At 43.6% G+C, this 15,252-nt stretch overlaps 1 protein-coding gene across 1 annotated transcript in view; it reads left to right on the top strand.

Annotated features, from left to right (window-relative positions):
• MAN1A2 (mannosidase alpha class 1A member 2) overlaps positions 1–15,252 on the top strand; it is a 153,799-nt gene that overhangs the window by 119,493 nt on the left and 19,054 nt on the right. Inside the window, exon 9 of the mRNA XM_054399609.1 lies at positions 9,731–9,846. Coding sequence (XP_054255584.1) covers positions 9,731–9,846 — 116 coding nt within the window. The remainder of the gene's footprint in view (positions 1–9,730; positions 9,847–15,252) is intronic.

The raw sequence follows: 15,252 nt of genomic DNA, 5'->3' as shown, positions 1-15,252 counted from the left end.
TACATGAAGTAAAGATTGAACTGAAATTTAATCACAGCCACTCTGAAGACAGGCAGAAAACCAATTCTTTAGAATTCTCTTAGACAGGGAAAGAGGGCTTCTGCAGCATAAGGCCAGTTGGGGCACAGGGCAAGTAATGGTGATGTGATGTGCAGATTCCTTAATGAAAATTCGTATTAACTTAATCACTTCACTGCTCCCTTCTGGTCGTTTCTCTTTTCATAAAATCATAGAATCATTAAGGTTGGAAAAGGTCACTGAGTCCAACCATGAACCAAATACCACTATACCCACTAAACCATGTCCCAAAGTGCCATGTCTGTGCACTCTTTGAACTTCTCCAGGGATGGTGACTCCACTGCTTCCTTTGGCAGCCTGTTCCGTTGCCTGAATGCTCTTTTAGAAAAGAATTTTTTCCTAATATCCAGTCTAAACCTCCCCTTGTGCAACTTGATGTCATTTCCTCTTGTCCTGTCACTTAGGTACTCAGGAGAAGAGACCAACTCCCACTTTGTTACAACCTCCTTTCAGGTAGTTGTATAGAGCAAGAAGGTCTCCCTTCAGCCTCCTTCTCTCCTTGCCCTTCTCTAGATATTCTTCAGCACCTCAATGTCTTTTTTGTAGGGAGGGCCCCAAAACTGAACACAGGACTCAAGGTGTGGCCTCATCAGTGTTAAGCCTGTGGGGACAATCCCTTCCCTGGTTCTGCTGGTCACATTGTTTTTGATACAGGCCAGAATGCTGTTGGTCTTGGCCACCTGGACACACACTGGCTCTTCTTCAGTTGCCTGTCAGCCAGCACCCCCAGGGCTTTCTTTGCTGGGCAGCATTCCAGCCACTCTGCCCCATGCCTGTAACATTGCATGGTCTTGTTGTTACCTTAGTGCACGACCCACACTTGGCCTTGTTGAATCTCATCATTTTGGCCTCAGCCCATTGATTCAGCCTGTCCAGTTTTCTCTGTAGAGCCTTCCTACTTTTGCATGGATCAGTGCTTCCACCCAGTTGGGTGTTACCTGCGACTAACAATTCCAGTTCTAAGATATGAGTAACATACTTCTACTTAGCATTTTATTTCATCCTTTTAATTCCATGTGCAATTAAGAATGCCTAAGCTATATGAAAGCAGTGGAAGGACAGATAGTATCATAGAATCATAGAATTGTTAGGGTTTGAAGGGACCACAAGGATCATCTAGTTCCAACTCCCCTGTCATGGGCAGGGACACCTCACACTAGATCAGGTTGCCCAGAGCCACATCCACCCTGGCCTTAAAAACCTCCAGGGATGGAGCTTCCACCACCTCCCTGGGCAACCTGTTCCAGTGTCTCACCACCCTCACAGTGTAAAACTTCTTCCAAACATCCAATCTGATTCTATCCGCTTCTAGTTTTGCTCCATTCCCCCTAGTCCTATCACTACCTGGCATCCTAAAATGTCCCTCCCCAGCTTTCCTGTAGGCCCCCTTCAGATACCAGAAGGCCACAAGAAGGTCACCTTGGAGCCTTCTCTTCTCCAGACTGAACAGCCCCAACTCTTTCAGTCTGTCCTCATAGGAGAGATGCTCCAGCCCTCTGATCATCCTGGTGGCCCTTCTCTGGACACATTCCAGCACCTCCAGATCCTTCTTGTAATAGGGGCTCCAGAACTGGACACAGTACTCCAGGTGGGGTCTCATCAGACCAGAGTAGAGGGGGGGTTGAGAATCACCTCCCTTGACCTGCTGGCTGTGCTTCTCTTGATACAGCCCAGGATTTGCTTTCCGGGCTGCAAGTGCACACTGGTGGCTCATGTTGAGCTTCTCATCCACCAGGACCCCCAGGTCCCTTTCTTCAGGACTTCTCTCAAGCCAGTTGCTGCCCAGCCTATTTTAGTGCTTGGGATTGCTCTGACCCAGATGCAGGACCTTGCATTTGGTCTTGTTGAACCTGGACTGAAGATGAACTTTCCCTGGGCTCAGGAAGGTGCAGTGGCTCACTACCCATCTGCTTGTGAATCACACCAAGCCTCACCCTGCAGTGTGACTCCATCAATTCTGGCATAGTGTGCTGCTTTTAAAAAAATGTCTTTTGTTATTTCTGCTCATAGCCATGAAATGACAATTGAACAATTAAGGCAGAAAGCAGAGGGGGTTTAGCAGCCCATGAATTGTTTTTAATTTACCTCATTAAATTACTTAACTACTTAAAGCCATCTGTTTAAAAAAATTATACCACTTAAGTTTGCTCTAGAGAACAGGTAGATCTTCATTAGAGCAGGTTTTGTTATCAAAGCTATCTTTAGGTGGCTTTCAGGTGCTGTGAAACGTTTTATTGCTCACTGAACAAAAAGAAGTGAGACATTTGTAAGTTGCAGTCTGGTGCCATGACCATGTTCTTGGGAATCACTAGGGTTCATTTAGAAACTGTGCTATGGAGGAAGTTGCAGACAGCCATTAGGTAGATCTGGGTAAGAGAAAGGAGAATGAGCTTCGGGTTATGGTGCATGGTGGTGTTGGGTTGGTGGTTGGACTTGATGATCTTAGATGTCTTTTCCATCCTCAATGCTTCTATGATTCTGTGACTGCCTAGTATCCCAGTTATCTACTATCATCTCAGAAGAATTAGTCCTGGAGAGAAAGGACAGATCTATCATGGCAGCTCAGCTATAATTGAGGAGGGGCAGCCCTACTGCCTACATCCTGATGAACTGACTGAGGGAAAACCAAGTTTGTCTCTCTCTCCAGGTTTGTAAAGGAACTATTTGAATTATGGAGAACAAATCATGAAAGCACCACAGACGCTCCCTCCCATCTCAAGCTGCGATTCGGTGTCATTTCAGTTAGGTAACTTCCACACTCCTTCCACTGTGTATTTCCACTGAGAAGTAATCTGAGGAGAGACTGTAGCAGCACTGAGCTAATGGATTGCTGATACAAATAAGATCACTTGGAGTGAAAATGGCTTTAGAAATAGTAGATAATGATGGTGTAAGAGTTTAGAAGTATGTCCTTCATGCAAATACCCTAATTTGTCTTGATAGGAAGGAATGAATGTTCCAAAAATTCATATGTGGCATTGAACAGAATATGTTGCTTCTGCTGTATTTGCTATGTCCTCATACTTCTGCAGATGGGTAGTCTGAGAGGAGACCTTCTCACTCTCTACACCTACCTGAAAGGAGGTTGGGGCCAGGTGGGGGTTGATCTCTTCTCCCTAGTGATAGGATGAGAGGAAATGGCCTCAAGTTGCACCAGTGAAAGTTTAGATTTCCTATTAGAAGATGTTTCTTCACTGAAAGGGCTCTCAACTACTGGAACAAGTTTCCCAGGGAGGTGGTTGAATGCCTGGAACTGTTTAAAAGGTGCAGAGATACGGTGTTGAGGGACATGGTTTAGCACCAGCTTTGGTGGAGTTAAATGGTGGTTAGCTTTGATGACCTTAAAGGTCTTTTCCAGTCAAAACAATTCTGTATTTATGTTCTCTTTGTTCTATTTGTCTTAATCTGGAACGAATTTTACTTTATGATTTCACTGTCAATCACTTCTTCACAGTAAAAACCTTTAAATGGCATAGGGCTAACTAAATAATTCCTGTGGATCAAATATGGGAAACATTAAATCCAATTTCATATTTGCAAAATACTTCTAAAAATTTTAAACATAATACTTACCTTGACAGCTGTCTGCTGAAGAGTACTCAGTGCTAAGACACTGTTGTAAACTCAGTTATTCCAATCACAAATTATTCCATTTTAGTACTCTGGATTGACATGGTGATGATAGGGTTGAGTCCTTATGGGTAAGAATGAGGAGTAAGGCCATCAAGAGCGATACTGTGGTGGGAATCTATTACAGACTACCCAACCAGGATGAAGAGGTAGATGTTTTTTTTTTTAATAAGCAGTTGAGAGAGGTTTCACAATTGCTCCCCTTATAGGAGACTTCAACTTCCTGAATGTGTGCTGGAAATACAATACATCAGGGAGAGAACAGTCTTGGAGGTTCCTGGAATGTGTAGTAGATAACTTCCTGACACAACTGGTGAGGGAGCCAAACAGGGAAGGTGCTCTCCAGGACCTGCTTCTTGTGAACAGGGAAGAACTTGTAAAGGAAGTAAAGGTTGGAGACCATCTAGGGCTCAGCAATCATAAGATGATTGAGTTCCCTATCCTTGGGGAAACAAGGAGAAGGGTTAGTAACACTGCCACCTTGACCCTTCTGAGGGCAAACCTTGTCCTGTTCAGGAGACTGATTGACAAAGTCCCTTGGGGGGCCACCCTGAAGGATATAGAAGTCCAGGAGGGGTGGAGAACATACTCCAAGAGTAAAGTCTTAAAGGCACAGGAGCAGGCTGTTCCTGTGTGCTGAAAAACGATTCGGTGGGGAAGGCATTCAGCCTGGATGAACAGGGACCTTTGGCTGGACCTCAAGAGCAAAAGGAGAGTCTATGGCCTTTGGAAGCGGGGACAGATCTCCCATGAGGACTATAAAGCTATGCAGGGAGAAAATTAGGAGAGCCAAAGCACAGCTAGAGCTCAACCCAGTTACAGCCGTTAAGGACAATAAAAAATGTTTCTATAATTCATTAACAAGAAAAGGAGGACTAGGGAAAAATCTCCATCCTCTGTTGGATGCAGAGGGAAACACGGTGACTAAGGATGAGGAGAAGGCTGAGGTGCTCAATGCCTACTTTGCCTCTGTCTTTAGCACTGGAGCAAGCAGTTCCCTGGACACCCAGCCTCATGAACTAGGAGTCAGGGAGGGGAATCAGAAAGAGGTTATAACAATAAATGAGGAAGTGGTCGGTGCCCTGCTACGCCACTTAGACACACACAGGTCTATGGGGCCGGATGGGCTACACCCAAGGGTGCTGAGGGAGTTGGCAGATGTGCTCACCAGGCTGCTTCTGTTATTTACCTGGGGGAGTCCCAATGGACTAGAGAGTAGCAAATGTAACACCCATGTACAAGAAAGGAAGAAAGGATCTGGGAAGCTATAGACAGGTCAGTGTGACCTTGGTACCAGGGAAGGTCATGGAGCAGGTCATCTCATGCACTGTTACATGCCATATAAAGGACAACCAGGGGATCAGGCCCAGTCAGCATGGGTTTATGAAGGGCAGGTCCTGCCTGACCAACCTGATATCCTTCTATGACAGGATGACCTGACTGTTGGATGAGGGAAAGGCTGTGGATATTGTCTACCTAGACTTTCAAAAAGCCTTTGACACCAGTTCCCACAGAATTCTCGTGGACAAACTGGCTGCTCATGGCTTGGATGAGCACACACTCTGCTGGATGAAGCACTGGCTGGGTGAAAGGGCCCAAAGAGTGGTGGTCAATGGAGTTAAATCCAACTGGCAGCCGGTCACAAGTGGTGTTCCTCAGGGCTCAGTGTTGGGACCACTTCTGTTTAATATCTTTATTGATGACCTTGGTGAAGACACAGAGTGTGTCATCAGTAAGTTTGCAGATGACACCAAGTTAGGTGGGAGTATTGATCCGCACAAGGGTAGGGAGGCTCTGCAGAGGGATTTGGATAGATTGGATCAATGGGCCAACGTTAATGGGATGAGCTTCAACAAGGGCAAATGCCAGGTCCTGTGCTTGGGTCACAACAACCTCAAGCTACAGGCTTGAGGAAGTGTGGCTGGAGAGCTGTCTGGCAGAAAGGGACCAGGAGGCTCTAATTGACAAGCAGCTGAATATGAGCAAGCAGCGTGCCCAGGTGGCCAAGAAAACCAATGGCATCCTGGCTTGTATTGGAAATGCTGTGTCCAGCAGGAGTAGGGAGGTGATTGTCCTCCTGTACTTGGCTCTGGTGAGGCCATACCTTGAGTATTGTGTTCAGTGTTAGGCACCTCAATACAAGAGAGATGTGGAGCTGCTGGAGAGAGTGCAGAGGAGGGCAACGAAGCTGGTGAAGGGCCTGGAGAATAAATATTATGGAGAGTGACTGAAGGAGTTGGGGCTGGTTAGTTTGAAAAAGAGGAGGCTGAGGGGAGACCTCATTGCTCTCTACAACTATCCAAAAGGACGTTGTGGAGAGGTTGGTGCTGGTCTCTCCTCAGGGGTAATTAGTGATAGAGGCCTCAAGCTATGACTGGGTAGGTTTAGACCGGACATTAGGAAAAAATTTTTCCCAGCAAGAGAGGTCAGGCATTGGAATGTGCTGCCCAGGGAGGTGGCTGAGTCACCAACCCTGGATGTGTTTAAAGGTGTTTTGGATGTGGTGCTTGGGGATATGGTTTATGGGTAAACCTTGTAGAGTAGGTTATCGGTTGGACTTGGTGATCCTGAGGGTCTTTTACAACCTAAACATTTCTGTGATGCTGTGACATGCAAGGTTAGGGCTCTTTTATAAACTTCAAATTATTCTATGTGCCAAACATTTCTACGAGCAAAACATTTTGAGTTGAGCCAAATTAAATCTCTGAATCCCTTGAGCTGTAACACAAATAGCAAGACAGAATGATCATCACCATGGACCTTCTGATGATAAGTTTGGGTAGGGAGCTTTGTTTATAGGAGAGAAAGATACATCATGACCCAAATCCACAGTTTTCACCAGCTGTATATTTGCTAAGGAATATTGAGAAGTATTTCTTTAGCATTTCCGCTCTAGGCGAGAGCAAGTCATCACAGTCCCACAATCTGTCACAATACGCGTTTTAATTTTCAGTCATTTCTTGTTATCATCCTGACACAAAATGCAGCAAATTCTACTTCAGTAACATCTTCTGACACTAGCTGAGGACCTGAAGGTGATCTTGCCAGCATACAGTAAATGCAGCTGGAGAAGTTGGAAAACTTGCCATGCGTAAATCTTAGTTTGGGTGAGGATTTATATCTTATAGAACTGTGCAGCTCTGTTCTCCAAATGTATAAAGAAGGTGCAAAAAAGGCTGTCTAGGGAATGGCTCAGAGTCTTGTGTGCTCCAGTGCTACTGGTTCCTGTGTTCTCTGTGTTTTTATGTAAGATAAAGATCAATGTGGAGAAGAGCTGCTAAAAGCAGAGAAAGACTGTTCTCGAATGACTGGCTGAAGAAGTAGGAGGAGGTGAGACTGAGGGGAGACCTTACTGCTCTCTGTAACTACCTGATAATAGATTGTAATGAGGTGGGTGTTGGTCTCTTCTCCCAAGTAACTAGCAATAGGACAAGAGGAAACGGCCTCAAGTTGCACCAGGAAAGGTTTATATTGGATATTAGGAAAAGTTTCTGTTCTGCAAGAGTGGTCAGGCATTGGAGAAGGCTGCCCAAGGACGTGGTGGAATCACCATCCCTGGAGGTGTTCAAAAAGACATGGCACCTTGGGGCACAGTTTAGTGGGCATGGTGGCGTTGAGTTGACGGTTGGACTCTATGGTCTTACAAGTCTTTTCCAACCTTAATGAATCTGTGATCCTAAGTAGAAATGGGATGTGTTTCTGATAACTGAATTTGGAAACTGATGCAAGAGGAATCCCGCTGAGGGTTCAACAACCTGGTCCTGGTTGGAGACTGAGTGCCTCTGTTCCTATAGAGGAGCAGCACTGACTCAAGTGACAGAGCTCGGTTGGGGAGTAGGCAGCAACAGGGTTTAAACCACTTCTCTTCTGAAGACATCCCCAGAGTAGTTCTGACATGAGTTGTAACTTTGAAATCTTGCAATGGTTTATTTTTTCCTGAAAACCTCAGAGCCTTATTAAAACCCCAGACTTAGTTCTTGTGCCTAGTTGAGAATGGAGTTGTTCAATGAAGGAGTAATTTCTAGCTCTTGCATTTGTAGAAAAAAGTGATGTGAATGCCTTCTTACAGCTCACACCTAGAAAGCTTGTGAAATCTCATTGTAGATAAATCATGGAGTACCTAGGTGTGAAAGGGCTATGTAGGAGATACTAACATAAAGGGAGAAAGGCATGAAGTAATTTGCTACAAATTCACAACCTGAAACCAAATGGCAAAGCTACAAGCTTTCCACTTGCTCCTTCCTGTATTTAGAAATCCATTGTTAAGTAGCAGAAGAGTCTAGAGTCAGGTGGAAAAGTTAGGAGAGAAGCATCTACCTGCTCTAACCTTCTACTCACATCTTCTGAGGCAAGTAGACATGATGAGGCAAGATGGTGCTTGGAGGAAAAAAGGAACAGAAGGAGAGCTCCAACCTTTCTTTCACACCTTTATCCCAGAAACACTGTGAATATTACCACTTTTCTGAGGTACTTCAGAAAAGGAAGGATCATATCTAAGGTTGGACCAGATGATCCTTGATGTCCCATCCAACCTGGTGTTCTGTGGTATCTAAGGGACTGGTATCAAGAGGATGAGGCTGGGCTTTTTTCTGTGGTGCCCAAGGACAGGATAAGGAGCAACAGGCACAAATTTAAACCCAGGAGGTTCCATCTGAACAGGAGGCAAAACTTCTTTCGTGTGAGGGTGACAGAGCACTGGATCAGGCTACTCCAAGAGGTTGTGAAGTCTCCTTCTCTGGAGACTTCCCAAACCCGCCTGACATTGCAATCCTGAGTAACCTGCTCTGGGTTACGCTGCCTTAGCACAGGGACTGGACTAGGTGATCTCCAGGACCACCTGGACCAGGTGATCTTCCAACCCCTACCATTCTGAGATTGTCTGATAGCTTTTCTTTTTCTCACTGAGCAAAGGAAGGGATTTGCATGACTATAATAGCCACTCTTAAGGTAGTGCATTTTTGACATTGTGACAAAGCTGGTCTTAGACATTTCCTTTGCCTAGCTTCAGCAAACTAAGACTGTTCTGATGCCAGCATTTTGGGAGCTGTAGCATTGGGGGAAAAAAAGTTAAGTGCTGTTGTGGTTGAAATCACTTATTAAAGCTCATAGAATGTACTGCTTTTTGAATGAAGACTGTGCTAGCGAGCACTTGCTGGGGTTGGAACAGAAGCTCCAAGACTGCGCCTACCAGTAGGCTTTATGTGGAAATGCATGATAATTCACCCAAGGGAAAACATAGGTAGGTCTTGCATGGTCTGTCAGCACAGAATAATCATGGCTCTAGTTGTGAAAGGCAAAAGAAAGAAAAAAAAAAAAAAAGGTGACAAAATTCTGCATGTTAGGAGGTCCAGTTGATGCAGTGGTGGATTCAGATAGTCAAGCAGCCCTCCTGTGTAGCACATGGCTTGGCTTTGTACAGTTTTGAAATGGAGCATGGCTTGTGGTGTCATACACTGCAAAGACAGTGTGCCTCCCTTTTGAGGGAAATCATTGAAATAAGAACGTGTACTTGGACAAATTCAACAGACTGTTAAATAACTACCTTGGAAATATATATCTCCTGGAAAGATTGTCTTCTGTGTACGTCATGACATTTAATAGCTAACCACATGACCTGGTTGCATCCTGGATACAGGATATATCTATATATATAGATATATGCTTTTTTGCATATGTTTAAAAAATACAATTAACGCCCCCCCACCTCCCCAAACCGTATAGCAGCAAAACAATTAAGTTCTATGGAATGACATTAAAACAGAGATTGAAATAAGGCTTTTTTATATGAAGGATGACCTGTGCAGAATGATGAATGGTGAACACATACAGCAGGTTCCATGCCTATGAGGTAGGTTTGGAGGATACAGTACAGCTTTGTCCTGCTAAACAAGCTTAAAATATTGATAGTTCTACAACAGCAGACCTTTAAAAGCATGGGTTTGTATTTTGAATAAATTTAAGGTGCTATTATATAACAACTTCAACCTGGTTGTGTTGTTGTTTGTTTTTTTCCCTCCTACAGATCACACATCCGTGGGCGGGCTGGGAGACAGTTTTTATGAATATTTATTGAAAGCCTGGCTTATGTCAGACAGGATGGACACGGAGGCAAGGAAAATGTACGACGATGCAATTGAGGTGATTATAATTCATTGAGCTTTCCAACACAGTGAAACTTAAAAAACATCTTTAACACTAAAAAAAAAATCTACCCTAAAACAAATAAACAAAAAAACCCCCACACCGTGAAACTTGTTCGGATTATGTAAATTTTAAGAAATCAAGGGATGAGTAATAGCAGCTTTCACTCTGAGTAGTTTCAAAAGTATTACCGTGGAATACATGCAATGCAGATTATTGTGCTAAAAATAATCAGCTTGTCCACCATGGCATAATGCAAAAGCCCAAGCTATAGTTTACTCGAAAAAGATAATAACAACCCTAACGTGTGCAGAACTTTTCTGCAGGGAAGTCATTTTTCCCCAGTTTTCAGAGTCATTCCAGTAGTTTCCTGAACTGTTTAATTTCTTAAACTATTTTCTAAAGCATTTAAATGCTGTATTACATATTTATCTTGTAAAACGTAGTTCATACCTATTCCTTACTCTGTGGTTCTTTTGTGATATGATCTCGCTCCCTCTCACAGATCAAGCAGTGCTTGCCCAGGCCCAGCAGCATTTCAGGATGACAGAACCATAGAAAGGTAGGGGTTGGAAGGGATGTCTGAAGATCATCTAGTCCAACCCTTCTGCTAGAGGAGGATCACACACAGTAAATCACACAACCTCTCTAGGCAGCGTGTTCAGTGTTCTGCCACCCTCAAAGAGAGGAAAATTTTTCCATCTGTTGATGTGGAACCTCCCATGTTCCAGTTTGTGTCCATTGCCCCTTGTTCTATCCCTGGACACCCCTCATCCTCCTGATACTTGCCCTTTAGATATTGATAAGCATTAATAAAATCACCCCTCAGTTTTCTTTTCTCTGGGCTAAACAGCTCGAGGTCTCTCAGCCTTTCCTTGTAAGTTAGATGTGTCTGTCCCCTCATCATCTTAGTGGCTCTCTGCTGGGCTCTATCCAGTATTTCTTTGTGTTTTTTGAACTGCAGAGTCAGCACTGGATGGAGTATTCCAGACAAGGCCTCACCAGGGCAGAGTGGAGGGGGAGGAGAATCTCCCTTGACCTGCTGGCCACACTCTTCTGAATGCACCCCAGGATGCCATTGGCCTTCTTGCCATGAGGGCACATCATTGGCTCATGGGGGACTTGCTGTTCATCAAGAGTCCCAGGTTCCTTTTCCCCAGAGCTGCTTTCCAGAAGGTCAACCCCTGACCTGTACTGCTGCAGGGGGTTGCTCTTCCTCAGATGCAGGACTCTGCACTTACCCTTGTTGAATTCCATTAGAATGGTTCAGTGTGATTTGCAGTGGGGACTTTTTGTGGTGGCTCTGAGCTTTATGCTGCTCAGTTCTTGCTTTCTTACTTTTCCCAAATACAACCATCTTCTTTCCTCAGTCTTGATGTGCTTGTGTTGATATTAGCTTGCCAATGCTGCAGTAAGACACATCGAGAGTAACCAGGTTAGTTTTATCAAGGTAGCTGTAGTACCAACAGCAGCAAAGTCCTTGTAATCTGGTCCAAGTGCTGATATGTGCTTGGGACCTACCTTGTTGAATGTTCTGTGCACTCTGTGTTTCTTTCAATACAAGCTTTTAAAGCTTTGTTCTAGTGCTGTCAGTCTCCTAAAACAAAACTCTTGTTCTTGGAATTCTCAAAATTCACAATTAAAGATAAGTAGTTAAAGCTCCAGCTGTAGTATGTCTTATTCCTGACCTCAATATGATTACCTTTGGTTTTCAGCTGCTTGAACTATTTTTTCCATACATTGTTTTAGAGGGCTATCTGCATCATGTAGCTGGTTACTAACCAAGGTGCAACAGGAATTCTCTCCAGAAGGATAAATGTATTATTTTTCTGTATAAATATAAATCAGATTTGTTATTATTTCTTAAACTTTTTTTGGAGGTACTTTCCAGTGTCTTCAAAATGGAAACAAAAATCGTTGAATCATTCAGGCTAGAAAAGACCTCTAAGATCATCAATTCCAACCATCAACCAACAGCACCATGCCTACTAAAACCATGTCCCAGAGTGCCATGTCTACACATGTTTTTACCTCCTCCAGGGATGGGGACTCCACCATCTCAGTGGGCAGCCCATTCCAATGCTTGACCTGCCTTGCAGTCAAGAATCCAACTTAAACCTCCCCTGGTGCAATATGAGGTCATTTCTTCTCATCCTGTCACTCGTTTTTGGGGAGAAGAGATCAGCACACACTTCACTACAACCTCCTTTCAAGGAGTTGCAGAGAGCAGAAAGCTCTCCCCTCAGCCTTCTCCTCTAGAGATTAAACAACCTCCCCTCAGCCTCCCTCCTCACAAGACCTGTTCTCCAGACCCTTCACCAGCTTTGTTGACCATCTCTGGGTACACTCCAGCACCACAATGTCTGTCTTGTAGCGAGGGCCCCAAAATTGAACTCAGAACTCAAAGTGTGGTCTCATTAGTGCCAAGTACAGGGGGGGCAATAATTTCGCTGGTCCTGCTGGTCAGTCTGTTGCTGATACACTCTACAATACTGTTGGCCTTCTTGGCCACCTGGACACATGTTGGCTCATCTTCGGTTGTCTCTCAACCAGCACCTCCGGGTCCCTTTCTACCAGGGAGCTTTCCAGCCTGAAGTGCTGTTGGGGGTTGTTGTGACCCAAGTGCAAAATCAGGGACTTGATCTTGTGGAATCTCATACAGCTGGCCTCAGCCCATTGTTTCAGCCTGTCCACATCTCTCTGTATAGCTTTCCTACCTCCAAGCACATCACCACTCCCTCCCTCCCACCTTAGTGTCATTTGCATGCTTATTCTTTTCTTCTCGGCAGTCTTCTCTTCATCCATACAAGAGCTTTGTTTCCACTCTTAACCTCTGCCTCACACTCTCATCCACTTCCCAGTTGGTTTTGCTCAGAATCTAGTGATAATCTTTGATTCAGTGCTTTCCTGATAGGATGATTTACATTCCTGATCCCACCATGTCAGACCTTATCCTTATCTCTATTACAACACAATTGTTCAAGCAAACCCCATTTTGTCACCCATTCTGAATGATTTTACAGGACTGACTTTTCCTTTATCACTATCTGTAGCTCCATCAATTTCTGTGTCATGTGCACATTATTTTTTTAGCATTTATTTCTTGCAGCTCATTGGGAGGGATGCCACATAAACATTAGCTAAAAGTGTCTTTGCAGAATCTTCATGGGAAGAAGAATTTTCCATGATCTTTTGTTTTGCTTCGACCCGTCCTAGCAAGCCAACTTTTAATCCACTTCATATGTGCTGCCCTTAATTTGTTTAAGACTAATATTTTGGACAATATCAAGGAAATTCCTGAAATTCCTTATGCCAGCATGCACTTGTCAGTCACTTTTGAAATCACATCATTCATTTTACATGATTGTTCGTTCAACATTTTAAAATGTTTTTAAAGCATCAGCTATTTCCCCATCTTTTTGAAAATCCTTAGCTTTCCAGGGATTGGTAAAGTTCAACATTAATAGTTGAAAATATTAGTTGAGTACCTTTAATAGTCTAAAATACAATTTGTTGGGTCCCGTGAGTTTAAAAATGTTTACCAGTGTATGTTCAACATCCATTGTGGTTCCTGTTGAAATATTTTATTCTGATTCCTGAACTATGAGCACGTTGAAGTCAGAGGAAATAAACTTTCCCTTTCACCCTCCTCACTCTTCCAGACATTTTGTGTGGGCAACTCTCTGTCTCTGAATAGCAAGACAGCAAAGCAAACTTGGGACCAAATGAAAGCATACCATCTTTTTGTTGTTGCCTGTAACATACATCTTCCTTCATGACTGACACTTTTATTCATTGTTTTTCAAAACTTGGGGCAAAAGCTCTTTGCATCATTTACGCAAGCAGAAGGAGAAAGGGTATCCCACGCAAAGCAAGGAGTTTAAAACATTCTCAGCAGCCACCAGTCTAAAATCAATCAATCATAGAATCATTAAGATTGGAAAAGACCTCTGAGATCAAGTCCAACCATCAAACCACCATCATCACCATGCCTACTAAACCATGTCCTGAGGAAGGTCTCTGTCCAGCCACGCTTCACTCCCTTAGCTTACTACAGGAAGGACAGTGCAAAATGGACAACCATAACCTTGCTTTCCAGTCTTGCAGTAGGCAGTGATAGGCCATTTCTTGGCAGTGTTAAGAGGAAGAATGATGACAACACCTGTTTTTCAGATGTCATCATTTCCAATCCACGAAACCTTACCCATGTCGCCACATACTTTGTAGTAAGACTACAAACAAATTCTGTGTCAAATACCTCTCTGTGCTATATGGCATCACTGCAGTCTTCCACTGTGAAGGACACTTCATTTCACTGTCCTGGTATGTGGATTCACAGCTGCGATAAAAGCTGAGATTATGAAACTTGAGAGGAAATTTTTGTGATGGTAAGTATTGAGGGTGGGTCTCTTAGCTTTGCTTTCCACATCGTCTCGTGGACCTTGCAGCTACTCTGATTTTAAAGTGTCTTTTCGTCTTTTCTCATGAGAGCACTGGAGCAGGCTGCCCAGAGAGGTTGTAGAATCCCCTTCTCTGTAGACTTTCAAAACCCACCTGTACTGCCTGTGCAACCTGATCTAGGGGAACCTGCTCTAGTAGGTGGGTTGAACTAGATATCTCCAGAGATCCCTTCCAACCCCTCCCAATCTGCCATTCTGTGAAAATGTTACTAGCTTCAGTACAGCTGCTTTAACAATCCTTCATCACTTAAGCATCAACTAAAAAAAAAAAGATTAAAAATAGTTGAAATATACCTACTGCAGTCACAGAAGAGCTTGAAGCACCACACTGGAACAAGAGAGAAAAGGTATTGGACTGTCCACTTTCAAACTCAAATTACAATATGATAGATTAATTTGTGTATTTCTTGCCCTAATCCATGTTGTAGCAAACTGTAGTTTGCACTGAGTAGGTAGCAAGAAGACAATTGTATGCAGCAGACTTGAGGTCCACATCCACAGTCTCTGCCTCTGTGTTGTCAGTATATCTGGATTTAGTGCAAAATACATTTGTGGGTGTTTGGGATGTAATTTGCTGTAGGTACCAGAAAAATAAAAGAGAGTGGTAGTAATTTGTATCTATAGTAGATTTTGTGGATGGTAAGGAAGCATAATAAATGCCTTTCTAATGGTACTTTGATCCTTCAACTTTAATCGGTCTTGGAGTACTCTGACCCATCACAGATCATGCTCTTTGAAGAAAGTTCTGAACCCATCAGATGGTTATGTGAGCAAGTACAAAAGAGATTTCTGGAAAGAAGACAGGGATAATGTCCCCATGGTAAAGAAGATAATTGTCTTTATGATTATAGAACTCAAGCCGTAATGAGATTCTAGTTAGAAGAAAAACTGTCTGATGCTAAAAATAGCAAGTCCTGCAGTAGGCTGGTGGGGATGTGTTGTT

Source organism: Indicator indicator, chromosome 1, assembly GCF_027791375.1.
Source record: "Indicator indicator isolate 239-I01 chromosome 1, UM_Iind_1.1, whole genome shotgun sequence".
In the NCBI taxonomy this organism is placed as follows: domain Eukaryota; kingdom Metazoa; phylum Chordata; class Aves; order Piciformes; family Indicatoridae; genus Indicator; species Indicator indicator.
This window is presented reverse-complemented; position numbering and strand designations above follow the sequence as displayed.